This window comes from Gastrolobium bilobum, unplaced genomic scaffold, assembly GCF_033153095.1.
Source record: "Gastrolobium bilobum isolate Gb01-03AN ecotype WA unplaced genomic scaffold, APGP_CSIRO_Gbil_v1 utg40732, whole genome shotgun sequence".
Classification (NCBI taxonomy): Eukaryota; Viridiplantae; Streptophyta; class Magnoliopsida; order Fabales; family Fabaceae; genus Gastrolobium; species Gastrolobium bilobum.
Window position 1 is genome coordinate 13,993 of NW_026895402.1, and position 21,453 is coordinate 35,445.

General features: G+C 34.4%; 2 protein-coding genes across 4 annotated transcripts; one reads left to right on the top strand and one right to left on the bottom strand.

Moving 5' to 3' along the window:
• Window positions 1-4,851: 4,851 nt before the first annotated feature.
• LOC133309365 (thylakoid ADP,ATP carrier protein, chloroplastic-like) lies at window positions 4,852-12,529 on the top strand. 2 transcript variants are annotated; one of them, XM_061510133.1, is made up of 11 exons: window positions 4,852-5,243; window positions 5,856-5,912; window positions 9,253-9,315; window positions 9,419-9,475; window positions 9,557-9,640; window positions 9,846-9,914; window positions 9,988-10,100; window positions 10,189-10,401; window positions 11,693-11,719; window positions 11,858-11,974; window positions 12,142-12,529. In XM_061510133.1, exons 1-11 carry the CDS (start codon window positions 4,911-4,913, stop codon window positions 12,254-12,256), a joined length of 1,248 nt encoding a protein of 415 aa, XP_061366117.1. In that variant the 5' UTR covers window positions 4,852-4,910; the 3' UTR covers window positions 12,257-12,529. The 2 variants fall into 2 exon arrangements, with proteins under 2 accessions (XP_061366117.1, XP_061366120.1); XM_061510136.1 differs by lacking the exon at window positions 11,693-11,719 and having other exon boundaries at window positions 10,189-10,358; window positions 11,896-11,974.
• A 189-nt stretch (window positions 12,530-12,718) lies between these two features.
• Window positions 12,719-18,505, bottom strand: LOC133309320 (alcohol dehydrogenase-like 3). Of its 2 annotated transcripts, none has more exons than XM_061510092.1 (10): window positions 18,385-18,505; window positions 18,139-18,212; window positions 17,760-17,809; window positions 17,332-17,666; window positions 15,009-15,091; window positions 13,964-14,039; window positions 13,659-13,720; window positions 13,466-13,561; window positions 13,141-13,302; window positions 12,719-13,048 (listed from the first exon to the last, which is right to left on the bottom strand). In XM_061510092.1, exons 1-10 carry the CDS (start codon window positions 18,470-18,472, stop codon window positions 12,938-12,940), a joined length of 1,137 nt encoding a protein of 378 aa, XP_061366076.1. In that variant the 5' UTR covers window positions 18,473-18,505; the 3' UTR covers window positions 12,719-12,937. The 2 variants fall into 2 exon arrangements, with proteins under 2 accessions (XP_061366076.1, XP_061366071.1); XM_061510087.1 differs by having other exon boundaries at window positions 12,722-13,048; window positions 18,076-18,212.
• Between the last annotated feature and the right edge of the window lie 2,948 nt (window positions 18,506-21,453).

Below are 21,453 nucleotides of genomic sequence, written 5' to 3' on the forward strand. Positions count from 1 at the left end.
CACATGCCATAGATATCTGTTGCACTACATAGTTTTGGAACCGATAATGATATAAATGCTTTTTGAACTTATATTGCACATGTAAGTGAGCTTGGGGTGGAAGATCCTTGAGGACCCCTTGTCTTACTGAGATTTCTAGTTTAGAGATCTCACCCCACGTTTGGGGAATGCTTATTTCAGGGTCAGGTAATGTTGAGACCTCAGGCAACAGGAGGCCGGAGCTGAGTTAGATTGCTGTTATATTATGCTGCCATGATTGGATGCTGGATTTGCATGCTGCTTTTATGCTTATAGCTTCAGTTTATGTTTTGGAGTTTTATGTTGAGACTTGTTGTTTAATGTGTTTATTTGGTGAGCATGGGGATTGTCCATGACACATAGTGTTGTTACGTCTCGTTTATGCCTTGAGTCTCTTGGAGTTGTAATAATGTATCAGGATATTGTCCGGATTACTTGATGTAATGCCGTGATTTAGATACACACTTTATCTATATATTAAGGTATTTCAGTAGTTGTCTTATTGCAATTTACATACAGGCGATATTTTATGAAATTGATTAAGTAATCAAGTTGGTAATTGATAATGACGTCATAATTGAAAAGAAAAAGAATATTCCGCATTTTTAATTAAGCACCACTTAATACGATGTAATGTTAATATTCCGAGTATACACGGGGTGTTACACGGAGCATATGAGGAGACTCAAGACCCGGCGTGGGAAACCACAGGGTGGGCCACCTACCGGGGCTATTCCAGAGGTGGTCACACACTACCTTACACAGGCCGACTTTATCCATGTTGCCCGGATGCGACATCTCCAGGTATGCAATTTACGGCCATTTTGTACTTATGTAATTATTTAATATCATTCGTTAACACGTGATAATTGTATAATTAATTTCAGATCGATGCCCCGTTAATTAGTGCTCTGGTCGAGAGGTGGAGACCAGAGACACATACCTTCCACATGACGCAAGGTGAGATAACTATCACCTTACAGAATGTGGCCGGCATATTGGGATTTCCTACTGACGGGCAAGTCGTTACCGGATCTACAAATGAGGATTGGCCCGCTGTTTGTGTTGCTGTTTTTGGCGCGGCTCCACAGGCCAATGAGTTCCATCATTCAGGTGACCTCCGCATCTCATTCTTAGATCGGTTATATACCCGTACCTTCGTCCTTCAATATCGTAGGCACGCGACCACTTTTCCTTAGGGATGGCATCAATCCACTCAACAATTTGAGGACTACTTTCACGAAAGCTCGCAAGATTCATTTCAAAATCAACCATGGCCGGAGTATAGCCTGCACAAATTGGACATCACCGTAAACATAAATTGTGAAACATTGTGGAAAGAAATAAATAAGGATCTGTGAATGAGTTTACCTAAATTCTTTAACACCCGCTTCAAACCCTCATTCCGAAACTTTTGATTGAAGTTGCTTGCAATATGACGAATACAAAAGACGTGATATGCTTTTGGTGGCAGCCAATTAGGGTTATTCTCCACAGCAGATATTATGCTACGATGACGATTTGAGATCAGACATATGTTTGACATGTCTGTAACATGAGCACAGATATTAACAAGAAAATAGTCCCATGCATCCAAGGTTTCACCTTCAACGATGGCAAAAGCGATCGGTAAACATTCATCATTACCATCTTGGGTTGTGGCCACCAACAATTTCCCTTTGTACTTCCCATATACATGTGTTCCATCAATCTGTATGACTGGTTTGGCAAATTTGAACGCCTCACAACACTGTCTAAACGTCCAAAAAATGCGATGAAAGACCTTTTTTCCAGTAACTAACCCATGCTCCGCATACAAATAATTTGTTTGGATATGATAAAATGAACCTGGAGAAAAGTGAAGCATGTATTCGCACCACCTTGGCAAAAAAGCATAAGATTCCTCCCAATCACCGTACATAATAGCCATCGCTTTCTGCTTCGCATACCATGCCTTTCTGTAGGAAACTTTAAAGCCATATTTAGAGATTATCCTTTCTTGAACCAAAGAAATTGAGACAGATGGTTCTTCCCTTATCATCCTTGCATTGAACAGGTCACACACTCGACAAAATAGAACGAATTTAATTAAACAGCAGTATGTAAACGTTGACAATTTATCAAAAATAAATACGTACCTAGAACGAGATCCGCAATAACGTCCGCATCGAGCTGTCTATGTCCCTGGGAAATATGCTCATTCAAACAATTGTGATGTCCACCCCATCTCGTAATCTTCCAATTTTCACCAAACACTGGTTTGATCGCCCTGACACGCCACGGGCAACCTTTATCATACGCACAACATTTCATGGATAACTTTGCAGGCGTGCTCTCAATTACAATTGCTTCTTGATGATCCCTATTCAGGTTGTGCTTAAGTGCCATTTGGACATCTTTTTTTGTTGCAAATTCTTGATTCACAAATAACTTGTCACCCAGTTGCAACGGACCTTGTATTGAACCTGATCCTGAAACCGTACCATCAGTGCATGATTCTTGTTCGCTCCGATAACTCCAATCAATGTACGAAAAATGCGGAATTCCATGCCAAAAAGGAATAACAACCTCGTCACCTGCAACTGCGGATTATAACTTTTTTAATACAAACTTCCTACATCATGTATTAAATCAGGTATCTATCCAGGTATATACAAATTATATCAATTAACTTCATGATGATTACCTAATGGGGCTGACACAACGTCATGCAATTGCGGCATTTGCGCGACCACTGGTTCATGGAATATTGGGATTTGAGACGCACCCATCTCACCACCTTCATCTCCTTCTGAAGCACTAGCATCCTCCGCCAAAAGACGTACTTCCATTGCGATATTTTCATCGTCGTCGTCGTCTTCCTCGTCCATTTCCCAAGTCGGATCATTTTCATCTCCCTCAGAAAAGTTACCAACTGGAGACGCATGACCGACATACGAAGATGGAAGACGGCGAGAATTTAAATCAACTGACCTCACCGGTAATGGAACTTCATCCGTTGCGGCAATGTCGACATACAACTCCAGAAAATCTGTCCTTGACTGGCTGAAAAATTCTTCCATTGTCATCTCCACGTCTTCATCGTCAACCACTTGCAAACTAATGTATTTATCACATTGTCATAACCTTGTCGTGATCTGAGTGATACATTGGTTGCCTTGAAGACTTAACTTTTGTCGAATTCTCTTATGTAGTTCGCCAATGGTTGCATTGCGTTGAATACGTGTTGGCCTTTTTTCACCTTCAAATATGACACCTCGTCGACCTTCTACCTTCCTACCATTGTAATATAACACAACTCGAACAGAATTAGGATGTGAACTCATTCTTAAATAGTATAAGAAATAAAATTCAAATATTAAATTAAAGGAATTTTGGTAGAGAAGAGAGATATGAAGAGTGAGAGAAGAGATGTGAAGAGTGAACGGAGGGGTAGAGGTATATATAGGGCACACATACATGTGACGCCCCTTTTGGGCGTTTCTCCTTAGGGTGAGACGCCTCAATGGGACGTTACATGTGACGCCCAAAAGAGACGTCACATTGTACAATACATCCATAATTATTCTCAAAACTGCAATAAATACATAATTATTTAATTAAAAAATATTATTTTAATTTTTTTGCCGTACATATTCTCCTGGAAGAGGCTTGGTTAAATCCACCCCCACCCACACTCTGGCAAATCTGCCCCCTGGCTAGAGTAGTTGTAGTTGTGTCCACCCTAATGAATTTTCCAAGCCAAAATTCTGTCCACCCTATTGAATTTTCCAAACCAATTACCTATTGCCTTAATCACTTCTGTGGCAAATAGCTCTGGGATCTCTGGTAGTCTCATCCAAGCCGTGATATGGTCGGAAGTTGGGCTCCCACAATCGGACTGCTAGATAGTGATAAAAAATCACCCGTGATCCTCCGGCGATGGCAAACTCTAAGTCAATTATATATTAAATAAAATTCTAAAATAAAAACAAAAACCTATTTTCATAGTTCAAAAATACAATATATCATCTTTTTTTTTTTTTTAATAATAACAATAAAAAAGTACGCCAAATTTTTACATCAACTAGTGCATTTAATATTTTAACTTATTATTTGTGTTTCTTTCAAGTTTCACCTATAATATAGTTTAATATTTGTGTTTTTTTTTCTTATTGGTTAAACAATTATCAAACTTTTTTTGATACAGGCGATAAGGAGTTTGGGCTCTTTAACCAGAGGTTTTGAGTTCGAGTTCTATGAATGAAAAAAAAAAAAAAGAATTTCAGATAGCCGCTCTGAAAATATCCAACAATGCTCAATGGGGATTAATTTTCGGTTACGACTGAAGGATTAGGGTGTAAATTGATTACGTCGGCATACAGAGACCTATTACCTAACTTATATTAATGCTTTTAAAAAAGGGGTTTGATTTTCTCATGTTGAATGAGAATTCAATTCTCATGTTGTAGAGATAAAAAACATGTGGGACCCATGTGTTAGAAAAAATTATATGTAGGACCCATGTCAGCACGAAAATCGAAGGGTGTGTAGGAAAATTTGAATTCTCATGTTGAATGAGAATTATAAAACCCTTTAAAAAAACTTATTTAGAAAGCAAGTCATGCGTTTTTTTTATATATGTCGGACCTATAAGTCTACAAGCCGGTGCATGTATCATATTTTTTTTTTAAATATAAGTCAGACTAGACTTATAATTTAAGTCTATACAAGACTAACAGGTCAGGCCAAGTGTAAGATCTTTTACACATCTATTTAAATCAAAGCCTAGCCACCAAAAGATGATACATATGAGATTATTAAAAAAAAAATTGGGTTTATTCGTAGGAGTAAGGTTTTTAAACCCAACCCTCCTTCTCCTCTAGCGCCTTATCTCCTCTCCGCCACTTCAAATGTCTATTTCAATGTCAGCTAGAGAGGAGAGAGCTCTACTCTCATGGCGCAAAATCCCCCACCTCAAAAACGGCGTCGTTCCGCTCCGCCACAACGCCACCCTCAGTTTCTCCTCCTCCGCCGCCGCCGAATGTAAGTTCGCGTGTGTCTCGGTGGCGGAAACGAAACTGCATCACGATTTCATGCCGACGCTGTCTCAGCTCCTCAAGCACCCGCTGGCAGCTGTGGCCTTCGTTCCCAGAGACGCCGCTCTGTTCTCCGCCGGCGCCATCGCCGGAGCCGCTGGCAAGACCGTCACGGCGCCGCTCGACCGGATCAAGCTCCTCATGCAGGTGCGGATAATGCTCTTTTTTTTTTTCTTTTTTAATTTTTAATGTAGAATTTGATGGTAACTAACTGAACTTGTAACTACAGCAACTAACTTCTTACAAACTTGTAATTGAACTTTAACAACTTGTTAATTGAAACTATAACCCAAACGCAGGCGTTTAATCTTGTTAATAAAATCATGTGATGTCTCATTTTAAAGAGTTGTATAAGAAATGTGGAAAAGAAAAAAGAAAAAAAAAAGCTTATTATTAATTTTTATTCATAAATGATTTATTTCTATGTAGAAGTTGTCTAGTCTTTATGTGCATGTTTGGCCATGGTTTACTTTGCGTTTAGGAAAAACATATGATCAAAATGTTGCAGTGGGAGTTTATAATTAATCAAATGTTGAAAACAAGGAATTTTTTTATTTTTTTTTGGTTATCGATTCCTTAGCAAAATTTCGTAAACGGGAAACAAAATTGAAAACAAAAAAGAATTTTTTTTTTAATTATCAATGAAAACATATAAACTGAAAATGAAAACAAAAAAGAAACCAAACACCCTCTAATATTCAAAAGGTTGCAGAGAAGTTTTTAATTAGTAAAAATCAAACACTCACTGTGTATTTGCAGACTCATGGTGTGCGGGTTGGGCAAGAAAGTGCTAAGAAGGCAATGGGTTTCATTGAGGTAATTTTCAAGCTTTTTCATTTCTTCCATCCTAATTTGTTATGTGTTGAACGGTTTTGTTCTTCTATTTGTTTCAATCTGGAGATTCAAGAGTGTGATGTTTGACCTGAAGTTGTAGATGTGTAAGTTGTTCTCGTTGTACTATATTATAATGATCTACTTCAGTACTTCCCTTACACCCTTCTTTTGGCCTAAAACTTGAATAGCTTTGTATCTATTTGGGAATTGGGATATGAGGAGTGTTCTTTTATTTATTGTTTTTCACTCACTCGATATGGTTAAGTTTTTTGCTACTACTGGGCTATTCATTGACCACTACTAATACCTTTCTTGTAGATACCTTTAAAAGCTGTATGTACGGGTTAAAAGAAAAAAAAATCTGCCATATCAGACTGAAAGAGATGAGATTTTATAACTTGTATATCAAATTTCATTAATGACAAAGAAAAAGGGCTTTTCTCAAATGATTGGAACAAGATTAGCCTTCTAGAAATAAGTTTTTGTGTTATTGAATTGTATCATCCATGGCAAGTGCTGTCTTATTAGTATAAGAGAATTCTAGCTCTTAGGGATGATCCTTCCCAGCTTCCCTCCAACTGCTAACTTTGTCACGAACTAACTATTCCAATTCCCAAACATGGTTGTCAAACTCTTGAGTTATTTCATAGAATCGAATGAGTTTACGATTCTAGGTAGGGAAATTGAGTTGACACACGTTAAAACTTGTTTCCTCAAACACTGGTGGACTCAAGTAGAATTGTTCAATCTCGCACAAAATCGCGAATTTATGGGTGAGTGAACGAGTTTAAAAGAAGGCCAAATACCTACACCCAATTGCCAAAATGACAATGTTGCCAAGAAAATGCAAATTGCATCTTAGCTTGCAGTTTTCTATTAGGGCACTGGACTGAAGACGTGAGACAGAACACATCGTGAACAAACTGGTCACTCAATCGTTTTAGTCACAGCTCAGCATGAACAAACCCATCAGAGCTGAGCGTTCTTTTTCTGCAAATCAATATAAGCCATTGACACTAAAGCCATTGTGAATCCAGCATCAAGCCATCTTCAACACATTGTGAACCCAGCTTCATCTTCTATAAATCTTTCGTGAACCTGTCCTCATTCTGTCGTGAACTCCAGGTCCATTTCGAACTAACATCCTGTTTGTGTTATGTTCTTTCAATTTCAAACCCGTTGTGTAGATTTGGCAAAACAGGTTGAATCTGACAGGTCAACCCACCAACCCGCCAATATGGGGCAGGTTGGGTTGTATATCTCAACCTGCCAACCCAACACAACCCACCTCGTATGTAGGCGGGTTTAGGGCGGGTCAACCTGTGGGATGGTGGCTGTGTTCTGTTCGTTAAATTTTGAACTTGCTGTGTACTGTTCTTTCAACCCATCTTGTGATTTGTGGATTGTTGGTTCTTGGTTTATTGGTTGCCTCTAGCTTATTTTAAGTTCTCCCCATTATATATTGTCTGAACCTTGTGGGTCAAGGTCCTCATGCTTCAAAGTTTCTACTTCTAAAACTAGGGAAAAAGCTCTTGGAAATGGGACTGATATTGGGGGGAACATGGGGCAGATTTTCAGGGCAATGGTATAAATGTTTTTAAATATTATTTTTGTATTGGGTGAACACTTAACGAGTTTGCGTATACTCTCAAGTTTGACAACCTTGATCCCACAAGCTTAAGTTGTTGGTTAAAAGCACATGAATGACCTTATATCTAACGTACTCTCTCATGCAAGAATTCAGTGGGCTTTGAAGTGTGGACAATGAACAGGCTTATCCTACTTGTGCTGAAAATTATCTTCTTTTTTTAAAAATAAATTTAGTAGAATGGGAGAAACGAGGATAGAACTCTAGACTACATGATTTTATTGGCTTTAATACCATGTAAGAACCAACTATCTGAACAGCTTAAGCTGTTTGGTAAAGCACATTAATGATTTTATATCTCACAAACTTGAAATAAAATAAACTAAAAGAAATTGTAAAGAACCAATTCAACCCAAAAGCTTAAGTTGTGTGTGAGGTTACATTAATGGTTTTATATATCTCTAACATGCCCCTTCACACGAGAGCCCACTGGGCTTGAAGGGTGGACAATGCATAGGCCCACCTACCTGTACTAAGAAACTCTACAAAATTTAATTAATTATTAATTAAATGGGGGGCAGTGAGGATCGAATCCATGACATTAAGGCTCTAATACCTTGTAAGAAACCAATTCAACCCAAAAGCTTAAGTTGTGGGTGAGGTTACTGATGTCGAAAGTGCATAGAAAAGTGGCTAACAGAAAGTTGAGATTTTCACAAAAGAGTAACCCTCCGGCTCTCAATTTCTATTAAATTAACAAAATTCAACTCCTAGAATAAAGGTCATAAGCACCTTTTTATAGACTAATTACAATTTTGATTCAAAATTCAAAAATCTAAAATCCTAAAAATAAGAAAACTTCCTAAAATAGATATAACAGTAATTAGCTTCTAAAAATAAATAATTAATTACAATTAAATCATTCAAAATACATCACAAATCTTATATCTCAAATCACGCGAAATGTGTTGCTTTCCTTTTCTTGCCAAATAAATCAAAATCATATCTGCTACTTTATTGGGACTTGGATTTGATCGTAATTTGTTATATTTTAAATCACTGCTTCTTTCAACATTTGGGCCATACTTATTGGGCCACAACTCTGGTTGACTTTGAACTTCTTGAGTCAATGGTTGGGCCATGTGCAATGGGCCAACTGTAAGTGCATCAGTTACATTAATAGTTTTATATATCTCTAAAAGAAATGTGGCAAGGAAGAAAATTTGAGGTACGTGAGAAGTTTCATACCTGCCTCACAGACTCCATTACCTTAATTAAATATTGAACGTATTACCAATAGATGAAAGTCCTTTTTTGTTGAAACTGGAACAAGGTGGTTGCATAATAATTGTGTTTGCAAATGCTTTAAACATTATATGAATGTTGCTGGTTGTAATTGATATTTCATAATTTATGGTGTAGGTTAGAATATTTGCTCTTGATGGTGCTGTCTTGTAATTGTAGCCATCTTTAGAAAAGGAAATTGGCAAGTTCTGTGTGTAAAGATTGCCAGCTTACTAATTGTAATAGAAGGTTACTTTCATGGTTAATTACCTCGTGTTATTAAGGATTTATATTTACACATCGCATATTAATGACTAAATGTAGTTTATTTGCCTCTCCAATCTCTTTGTTTGATGATCTTGTTTTTACTCATCTTATATGTACTAAGCTCTCTGATCTAAATGTTATAAATTTTTTTTTTGTTGGATCTTACATGAACGTAAATTGTAGGCCATAACATTTATAGGGAAGGAAGAAGGCATTAAAGGTTACTGGAAGGGCAACCTCCCCCAGGTCAGTACAATTCAGGAAGAATGTAATGGTATTTCTGTAATTATATCTCCTTATAATATTGACTAGTCTTTTCATTTGTTTTAGTGCTTCTTTAATGTTCCAGGTGATTCGGGTCATACCTTATAGTGCTGTCCAGCTCTTTGCTTATGAAATTTATAAGGTTACCCATAACTATATTTTTAGAAATTCTCATAGCAACTATTAACTGTTCTTGTCTGAAGCTCTACTTTTGGATTTACAGAAAATATTCAGGGAACAGAATGGTGAGCTCTCTGTTGTGGGAAGACTTACAGCAGGTGCTTTTGCTGGCATGACATCCACTTTTGTAAGTAATCGATTTGGGGGGCCCTTGCTTTTATGGTTTCATTGGTTTGGTGGTGTTTGTGTTTTGTTATAGGTAATTATATAATACAGTTAATACCTGTACGCAATTTCTTTTTTGTAAACTAATATTTTCATATCCTTTATGTCCAGTTCATATCTTTTATTAATGTTCATCTATGTAACTAACTTTTTTTATATCCATTTAGATAACCTACCCATTAGATGTTCTGAGATTACGGTTAGCTGTCGAACCTGGTTATCGAACCATGTCAGAGGTATGATTGAACTAATTTAGTATTTAAGCAAGATCTGCGTCTATGAAGATGAACCATATTGTTGCTTTTACAGGTTGCCTTGAGCATGCTAAGGGAAGAAGGGTTTGCATCTTTTTACAGAGGCCTTGGGCCTTCTCTTATTGCAATAGCTCCTTATATTGCAGTGAACTTTTGTGTTTTTGACTTGTAAGTTCATTAATAATTTTCTCTTTTAAATAAATTGTTGGACAATGGACCTGGACATTGAAACATCCTGACCTTCTATGGATGATAGATTAAAGAAGTCGTTGCCTGAGAAATATCAAAAGAGAACTGAAACATCTATACTCACTGCTGTGCTTTCGGCATCTCTGGCCACACTTACATGCTATCCTCTGGACACTGTGCGAAGACAGATGCAATTGAAGGGTACACCTTATAAGACAATATTAGATGCTATTTCAGGTGAGGATTACTCCTGTTTACTTTTTTGCTTCAGCAATTTATAGTCACCCACACATACTTGATTTGTGTGCACGTTAGTGACAAATATATTAAAAACTCTGGCTTGTGTGTTGTAACATTTTTTATAAGATCCTGCTCCTATTCTTTGGCTCACAGTTATTAGGATTGTAGCTGCAGTAGTTAAGTCACCTTATTGGTGCCTTGAATTATTACTCCTTAATTTGACATGTGAGAGCAAGCCTTGGAGCAGCGGTAAGGTTGCTCCTTGTGACGGAAAAGTAACAAGTTTGAGTTGAGGAAATAGCCTCTGTGCAAAACTGCAAGTTAAGGCTGTGTACAATCGACCCTCATCTCTATCGTCGCAAGTCGGGGAGCTTATGCACCTGGATTTGCCCTTTTTTAAGCACACATGTAGAATACAATATATTCAGAATCTTCCAATTCTTAACTGAATACTTTTCTATTTGATGAAACCAGTTAAGTCGATCATTCCACTGTAAAATTATCCCTTAGTATAGATAGGAATTGGGGGGAATCAATACTCTTATTGAGGGTTGCTTTAACAGGCTGAGGTCAACCATTGTATTTGTATGTCTACCGCTGTTGTTCTTTACTTCTTAATCTGATGTTAGGGTTAGATGCACACAAATAGAAAAATGGGGGAAATCTGTGTTTGAAGAGTGGATGCAACCAAGCAATCAATAATGAAATTGATGAACAGATAAACGATGCAAACTAATAGTAAAATGAAAGAATAAAATCTGAGCTCATTATTAGACACTGTGTCTTTAAGATAATTTGCCCTCTCTATAGTGCCTAAGAGTGAATGACAATTGTCTCCCAGGATACAACGGATTACCTCTGTTTGTTGACAGCACTCTTGAACAAACAGCACCGGCGGATGCAACCTTTGTTTGAACTACCACACAAAGTGAATGCATAATGAATACAAAGATTTCAAAAACGTTTTGGCAAAGTTTCGGTAAAGGAGAGAAATAAAAAAAGTAACCGGTTTTTTCTGATTTCCTTTTATATTTATAAACCATGACTAGACATGAAGGGTGCCTGTTTGGCGGTGAAGAATCGTATCAGCTCACCAATGAATGGTTATGTCTGTTCGACAGGGAAAAGGCACATCTCTTTACACTCAACTTCTTATTCATAACATTTGAATTCTATAAGAATTATAATACCTAAAAGGTTACCCAATATGTTTATAATCATGATTGTAATGTAACACAATGGTATTGATACATTTAGCAATGCTGGGAGGGTGCACTTGATGGTAAGTTATTTGAATTATTGTATTATAACATATGAGGGGAACTTTGTAGCTGTTTGCTGAGGCATGCAGTTAATGTGTCTGATTGTCTTTGTTTAGTGAAGACAAGCATGAATTAGTTTGTGCCCTACCGATTCCCTTCAAACTAAAATCAGCTGACCATAACATTGGAATTTATTTAAACGAAGGGAATTTTTATTTTTTAATGCTTCTGTAGGTTGCGCTTTTACCAAATTTATACTTTTGTTAATGCAGGTATTGTGGCACGAGATGGAGTCAATGGTTTGTATCGGGGATTTGTGCCCAATGCCCTAAAAACCCTACCAAATAGCAGGTTCCTGTGATATTCTACTTTTTACAGAAATAAGATTATGATGTGTTGACTGTTACCTTTTTGCAATGCTTAGATGTTTTACCTTATCCAGATTTTCATTCGTGTCACCTAAACTTTTTATGCTTTCTGATCATTATTTCTTATCTCTCCCTTGTTTCTCTCCACAGCATCAAGCTTACCACATATGACATTGTTAAGCGCCTAATTGCAGCTAGTGAGAAAGAGTTTCAAACAATTACAGAGGAAAACCGCAACAAACAAAAGAATATCAACAATCAATGAAAGTAAACTTCGGATTCATATTGTTTTGGCCATTTTTCCTCCCTTGAAATTTTTTTGGAATTAATACTCCATATAGAACTTTTCATTATTTGTGGGAATTGATTTAGCCTATCTGCCAGCAGTGATGCTAATTGTCCGCAGCCAATGTTTCTGTATCCGTTGGCTGAGAATTTTGTAGAATATATGTTTTTGCTTGGTGCGCTGTAAATGCTATATTCTTTTGATGAATTCTTCATTAGATTTAATTTTTCGGGGATGTTGTACCTACCCAACTTGGTGATAGAATATGAAAAAATGGTTGTTCTTTAAACTCCTTTGTGCACAACCTTTTACATCTGTTCATATAGTGGTATCTGAATGATTGTTGTTTTGTTCTTAACCAACTACAGTTAGAGTTATTATTTACAGGGTGCAAAGAAATAAAGAAAAAGAAATAGCAGTACAGCACACTAGTGCAACATGTAGGAAGATGTACAAACCTGAGTGAGTACACTTCCACTTATTCACACTTTCATATACAGTGAGATAATGCAGTATAAGGTATGTTCAAAAGCACCAATAACACCTTACTGGTCATTACATATTCATATTTAGATAAACTCTAGCATAATTCAAGTCATTATAAAACGGGGGAGAGCGCTCTATCTAAATGAACAAAGCCATTCTAAAGGGGCATCATTTTTAGAGGTGCAGAAGACATCTCAGTGACTTCCCACTGACCAAAAGATCGAAGGCTTTGTTTATCTCCTCGAAGGGAAGCTCGTGAGTGATGAAATTATCCAGCTTCACCACCTAAAATGTTAATGCCATAACAAATAAGTAATAGACAATAAACAAAATTTTGATTTTTTTTTAAAGAATATGCAAGTAGTGGTGATCATTACTCCTTGTATGCATTCTCTGGCAAAATGAGGTAACTGACTTTTCCCTTTGAAACCTCCAAAAACTGATCCTACAATTCTGCGACCATCGAAGAGTTCCATTGGGTGGATGGGAAGCATCTTTGGTGTTCCATGAATTCCCAATACTACAGTCAATCCCCAACCCTGCATTCCAAAAATTGACATCAAATTTTAAAGTGTAAGGTAATGAATGATTTTTAATTAGTAAAGATCGGCTGTAATGAGTTAGAAATTGATCTTTGCTTTCAAATGGGGATGAAGTTTAGAAAGGATTGTTGAAATATTAATTATGGCAATGAAATTATACCGCATGAGCAGACAAGAAGGCATCCCTTAGAACATCCAAGTTTCCAGTACATTCAAAACTGTAGTGTACACCTCCTCCAGTCATTTCTCTGATTCTCTGCAAATAAATTTATCATTTTGCTAATGAAAACGCATGTGTATATGATATTTTTCTTTTGAGAAATGAGAGGACATGGAAGACAGAAAACACCAACCTCATATACGGGCTTCTCTTCATCCCTTGGATTTATGAAGTCTGTGATTCCCATTGCTTGGGCTTTGAGCACAAAGAAAATGTATTATGTACCTCATTATATTATAAGTAAAGCTTTTAAAGTTTTTTTTTTTTGGTTTCCCAAGGTATCCTCCAGCCGACAGTCGAAGACTAATTCTTTCGAGGCGGAAGATCACATTAAGTGGGTAAACCTTTCACAACAAAGTTCCTTTTTTAATCCTAACTTTCAATCAATTAAGGAGATTAACATTATAATTAATACCACTTTCAGAATGAATAAGTTACCTTTAATAAGTTTGTCTTTGTTGATGTCCACACCTATTATTTTGGATGCACCTCTGGCTCGTGCCCCTTCTGCAACCTGAGCCATGTCCAATATAAAATTACCCATCTAGAGGTTTTAATAAGAGAAATTGATGATAACGCAAAAAATAAAAATTAAGAAAAATACTTAAATTTAAATGACCTTTATGAATATTTAATTTTTGGCAAAATCTAATAACTTTTTTAATACATATAACTAGCTCCACTTAAAAGAAAAAAGGACTTTTATTGTAGTTGTTGCCGTTTACCGTCTCTATTTGGATTTTGATGCCGTGTAGTTTCTTAATGATAGGTGACATAGATTAAAGGCTTGAAATTTTTTTTCAGCTGACTCATCTGAAAGAAAAGAGTGTCAAACAATAGAGAGGTGACTTCTAGATTCAGTATTTCTCTCCTAAATACTTTATTTTTTTTTAAATACTATTCAAGTGTCCAAAATCTAAATGGATTCGAGTAATTTGATTTCGAATTTGAACCTGTTTATTCTCTGAATTATGATTCTCACGAATTGAATAAACCCTTTTAGGCAGATCAAATAGCTTAGGACCATCAACTTTTGGGTATATACCCTATTTTAGTTGTGCCAAAATCATTAATTTATTATTCAATTTTATTGGGTCCACAGATTTTCTCTTATTACTGAAATTTCAGACATTTTCGATGAATTTCCTTTTTTGGTTCAGCACTATTCTAATGTTTTGTCCCATTAGAATCAAACAAAAGGGCGAACACACGGAGAACTAATGAGAAAGAAATATAAATATGGGATAGGGATGTATTAATAAAAGGGAAAGTGTATATTATTTCGAAGGATATAAAGTTATGTTATTTTAAATGAGAGAAAGAGATAAATCATGAAAGAGAGTCGGAGAAATTTTTTTTAAAGATATGGATCTTACCTCTTTGTGAGAGTGAAAGAATATAAGGTATGTCATTTAAAATGATACACCTTTTTTCCATTGATAAATAGCAATTAAGAAGGGTTCTAGAAAATGAGAAAACTTACAGCGAGACCAACAGCACCTAAACCAAAGACTGCCACAGATGAACCTGAATGTACATTAGCAGTATTCCAAGCAGCTCCAACTCCTACATTTTATTCAGTTTCAATAATTCACAATCACATCTATTTAACATCACTGACATGTTATCAGAATTCAATACACAATCACATTATATTTGAGTTTATATAACTAAATCTTCATTTATATATAAAATTAAAAAATATTTTTAAACAATAAAAATATGATACATGTATTGTTAATTTTCTAAATTTTGAATTTAAAATTTTAAATTAATTTTTCATATTTTTATAATTTTAAATATTTTTTAAATTTATATTTTTATAGTTTACCAACAAAAAATTATATTTTTATATTTCACTTTAATTTGATATTGGGTTTTATTAGTGTTATGTAACATAATGTAAGTGTTGTTTTCAACTCTCACATCAAAAGGGAGAGAAAAAGTGAAATAATGAAAGAGAAAGAAAAACATGTGGACCCCACCTCTTTAATGTGTGTGTAAGAAAGTGAAATTATATTATGTTAAATGATAAAGATAAAATCCTTTGATATTACTCAAGTTACTTGCTTATCAACTAGAGTTATTTTCAAACACAGTTTCTTAGGTAGAAAAAATGTCATGCTCACATCATTAAGACTTGAATGTAATATTAATGTAAAAAATTCCGTTATTCACCAAAATCTTACATGTTTTGAATGGAACTAATTGTTTAAACAACATTATCATTAATTACCCTTCTAGATATATGAGGTTGACTGGTTAGTGGTTACTGTCTTAAGTAATTGTACAAAACAGGGGTCATATATCTGGCCCACATAATACTCCATCCTTAGCTTTTATTTCGTTTTCAAAATAAAAATAAAATAAAAAACAAAAAGTGGAGACTTTTTCTTTGCTAAGAAAAGTTGGAAACAAACAGACAAACACAAGTTGATACTTGAAGTTGCAAGTTTCATAACACAGGACAAAATTCCGTTTTCTCAATGAACTTCTTTATTTGTTTCCTTCTTTTCTGGGTCTACTGTATATTATTTTTTGTGGTAAACGCCGATGATGGTCCATAGGTAGCTCAGACACACAAAGGGTAAGCATAATAGACAATTTTATCTTATAAAATTAAAAAAATTTCAAGTCAAATATTATAATCAAAATTTGAAAAGTAAATTTTCTATCTTTTATCGTTGTTGACCGGGTCTATTTTATTTTGCTTCTCATATTTTTAAAGGAAAAATGTGTATATTTTTAAAGGAGGTAAAATTGTGTCATTTTAAGCGAGAGAAAGAGATAGATAAATTAAAGGAGGAGAGAGAGTGGTCAGAAAAAAATAACGATGTGGGTCTCACCTCTTTGTGAGAGTGAAAAGATATAAATTATGTCATTTAAATAACAAACATTTTTTCCTATTTTTAATATATTCATCAATTCTATATAAATGGAAGACCTCTTAAGATTAACAACATTCGGGTAAATGTTTGACCGTTGAAAATCAACCCCCCACCCCACACGAAATCCAAGAACCCTACACATACATGCGACAGAAAACGTATAATTAAATGATTAATTTTATTTTCTTATGTTTGCACTTAATATCTATCTATATATAGATGACTTTGATGTTTTTTTTATGTCATAGAAAATAAAATTTATATATATATATGGGCTCTATATATTTTTATATGTGCGAAATAATTTTATTTTTTACAACATAAGAGACAGTAAACTCTATATAAATCATATTATTTTATACTTCCAATATAAGTTATATTCTTAATTTTAATTATTGATCTCATTTATATGTAATGACTCGAATTCTTTAATTACTTGAGTTATTGAATATAGGTGGATTTGATGACTTTAATTCTTTAGTTATGTGAATCAGCATAGATCAATAATTAATATTAAATATAATTTTTTTATTCTTAAACCCATACCCGCTTTGATAAATTTAAAAGTTTGTGTGGTATTGGATTCATGGTTTCTCAACTGAGTACTTAGGTTCAAAGTACTCAACCCGTCTCTAGTCAAATATTTAGCTTCTGGCTAGCCTGAATCCAATCCGACTCTGATACCACTATCAGGAGGTAAGCCCATGATGGAGGATATCACCAATGAGTTAAGCTAGGTCACCATATCAAGTGGATCTGACATTATATCTTAATCGAAAATCTTAAGGCCTCGGGTTCATGAGTTATCATACTTATGTATATATATATCAACTTATGCCACTATTAACTAATGTGAAATTTATCACACTTGAATATCTCTGGAATTTGTGTTTGAATTTGATCAAGGTAGATACATACCTGTGGATACACCGCAACTGAGCAAGGTGAGGTTTTTGAGGCTGAGGGTGAGGTCACGGTGGAGCTTAACAACGCATGCTGAGTCAACCACCGTGTACTCCGTGAAGGTTGAGGTGTTCAAGAAATGGAAGATGGGTTTGCCGTTAATGGTTGAGAATCTGCTTGTGCCATCACCATCCATAACTTTCTTCATTGGGTTCACACCAAACCTCTCACACATGTTTGTTAACTCGCACTTGCAATAGCTACACTCACCGCATTCACCATTGAATATTAGCACCACCATGACCCCTTCTTCCATGTCATTCACACCTTCCCCAACGCTCTCCACAACCCTGCAAGTTCAATTCCATCACTTCACTAATTCATATATATTTTAATTAATCACTCAAATTTATCACAACCATATCAAGTTTTTTATGTCATACCCGGAAGCTTCATGGCCAAAAATTCGTGGAAAAGCACGTTGAGACTCATTCTTTGGCAAATCACAAAAATAAATAAAAACTATAAGATAAATTTATAATATGGTTTCAATTATAATAGATCATATATGCATATAATATATGGGATAAGATATTATGACAACCAAATAATGTTACTACCAATGTTACTACCACATCTTAACCGTTGATTGACGGAAATTAACGATTAAGATATGGTAATCAACGGTTAAGATGTGGTAGTAACATTATTTGATTGTCATAATATCATATCCCATAATATATATAGATGTATATATACCTCGCCTCGCCAAGCACTGAGATCGGTGTGACAAATAGAAGTATAGAGAATCTTGATTCGAACCTCCATTTTCTGAGGTGGATGAACAAGAACTTGTTCCACCACGAAGGGTTCTCCCGGACCATATGCCACAGCAGCTAATAATTAATACACCCATTTATTCAGATGATCATGTTTAATTAATATAATCAAGATCAAGAACAAGCAGAATGAGAAATTAGCATGCATATGGTTAAATATGCAGCAAGTACATATATATGTATGAGATATATTAATAATGGTTTGAACTTAATTTATGCGTTACGTTACCTTTGCAAGTAATGATCTTTCCCTTGGTATCACTTGGCTTCAAGTTCAATGAGCCGTTTCCATTTGCAACCTCTGCTGCACCTTCCATCTTCCTCTGTCTTGTTCTGTGATTTACGGTGAATGCATCTAAACAGAAGTTAATTATTTATATAAGACATCATATATATAATAATGTTGAAATAAGTTAGCCTATAAGATATATTAATTTAATGATATATTATAATCTTAACTTATTAAATTTTTTAAATATAAATATACTCGTTCATTTAATTTATCTGAAAGGTTACATTAATTAGACAGATAAGTGGGCCCGCTAGGCATATGGGGCGGGGCTTTAAATATACCAATTATTTTTCCCATTTTTTATTACTTTGTCCCTTATTACGTTCTTTCGGAAAACAAAAGATTAAAAAGTCCCATTAATAAGGTAGATAGCTGGGACAGGTCTTTCTCGTACAGGGGGCACTTCTACTTTGAAAAACAAAATTACATAAATGGATCATCCCAATTTTTAAATTTCATCACGTGATTTTATATTAAAAAAATTTGTATTAATCCTCATTTCATAAACCTTAAATAAATGAAACTTAAACATAAAATTTTCACATCACAGCTGATGTGAAATTCTAGTATGATAGAATTGATTTCAAGCCTTCACGCATTATTTTATCAAAAAAGTGTTTTAAATGACACAATTTATATTCTTTCACTCTCACAAAGAGGTGAGACCCATACCTTTATTTTTTTTGTCAACTCTCCCTCCTTCTTTATCTATCTCTTTCTCTATCTTAAAATGACACACACTTTCCCCTTATTTTATACCATTTTCCCGTATTATCTTTTGGGAAAACTAAACATATAGAAAAATGTATTACTTGAAAAACGGTAACGGAGAAAATTTACGGTAAATGAAATTGAATAAAAGGCCAACAACAACCTGAGACTAAATTGATCAAAGATGACAAAGAAAGCAAATTTTAGGTGAATGAAGTTAATCAAATTAATCGAAATTTATTTGTAAAAAAATTATTTATAATTATAGGGAACAGATCCACTTACCACCAAAAAAATTTACAACTCTTACAACCAATTTAATCACCGTTGATTTCCGTCAATCTACCGGTTATAATTTATTGAAAATTAATAGCATTTATTGTGTCACATTTATTAATTTCCAATAAATTATAACTGTTAGATTGACGAAAATCAACGGTAATTAAATTGGTTGTAAAAGTTGTAAACTTTTTGGTAGTAAGTGGATCCTTCCCCGTAATCATAATTATAACTTACCAAAATTGAATAACAAATATAATCTTGTTGATGCGCTTTACGTAAAACATGTTAAATTGTGGGAGACTTGGTTACCAAACTATCAGTAACTCAACGTCTTGGTTATACAATAATTTACAACGCAATTGAGACCAAGGCAGAGAGATATAGAATGGATCGATAGATGTATTTTTTTACCTCCTGCAGCTGGTTTTTATGGTCTTGGAGGAATTGCACAGTTCATGAACCAGTCTTTTCCCATATCCGCAAAACACCCAAGAAATTGTGTTCAGTTATATATCCAACTCCAAGATATATATATCCTGAGAGCTAAGCAACGAGGTAACCCCAACACTGCTCATGCGACGCAAAATGGGTGGACTGCACCTCCCTTTGATTGGTTGAAGCTCAACTTTGACGGTGCTTGTAATAGAAGATCAAGGTAGAGTTGGTTGACAGGCTTTTCAGCTTCTCTAGGATATGTCAAATATAATATTGAAAATAATTGATTACATATTTTTATCCTCACATGCCCAACTTTTATGGGTCAATTGAATTACAATTATTTGATATAGGTTGGCACTTTTAATTTAGTAAAATGTGTATGCATACAAATTTTTTTTTTTATTTCCCATGATATCTTATTCAATTGAACGGACTAATTTCCATTGATGTAAAAAAATTTATCACTAATTCCAAATTGTTTGTTTAAAATTCGAATGAGAGATCTATAATCCTAGGTCCCTAAAAAAACCATCTTTGATCAGAAAAAAATTAACATGCTCCAGACCCACCATTTATTCGGTGGTCCCTATTTTATAAATGGAAATTTTTCTTTCATTTCTACCTTTTTTTTTTTTTTTTTCTCTCCATCCTTATTTTTTTTTTTTTTTTTTTAGGGGGAACCACTATGGTCCCGTCCCACAAAAAATCTTCTCCTTTGATCAAAGCCTTTCCATCCTCGGGATTTATGCATACTATTACTTTTATAAATTTTAAAATAGAGAAAGATTATATTTATTTATAAATTTGTTAATTATAAACTCTTACAAACTATATTAAGCATTATGGATTTAAATAAGAGAAATGTTATAGTTACAACATTTTTTTTTACAACCTCTTACAACCATATCTTATCACCGTTGATTTTCGCCAATCAACGATTATCATTTTAGCAAATTAAACTCATTAATTAATTATTAATTCACAATAAATGATAACCGTTGATTGACGAAAATCAACGGTGATAAAATATGGTTGTAAGAGATTGTAAAAAAAAAAGTTGTAACTATAACCTTCCTCTTTAAATAATAGTGTATAACTATAACGGATGATACTTATTATTAATTTGTAAAAACAATTTATAAATAAATTCTTTCTCTTAAAAATATACTAATGTCTTCGTTCAATTTAAAAGATTATTATTACTCTGACTTGTCTGGCAATTGACAACCAAACCGTGTCAGAGGATTTCTTTATCATCAAAAGAGGCGGCGGAATTTGAAATTAATATCTTATAAGAAAAAATGTGTATCATTTTAAAGGATATAAAATTATATCATTTTAAATAAAAGAAAGAGATAGATAAAAAAAAAAAGGGTGAACAAAAAAATATAAAGGTGGGGTCCCACCTGTGAAAGTGAAAAGATATAAGTTGTGTCATTTAAAAGGATAAATATTTTTCTCTATTTTATATATATAAAGAAAAGAATAAAATATTATACTTATATTTTTTATTCTTATTTTATTTATTATTTTTATAACATCGATATATCAAATTTTCAAAAAAAATTTATTTTT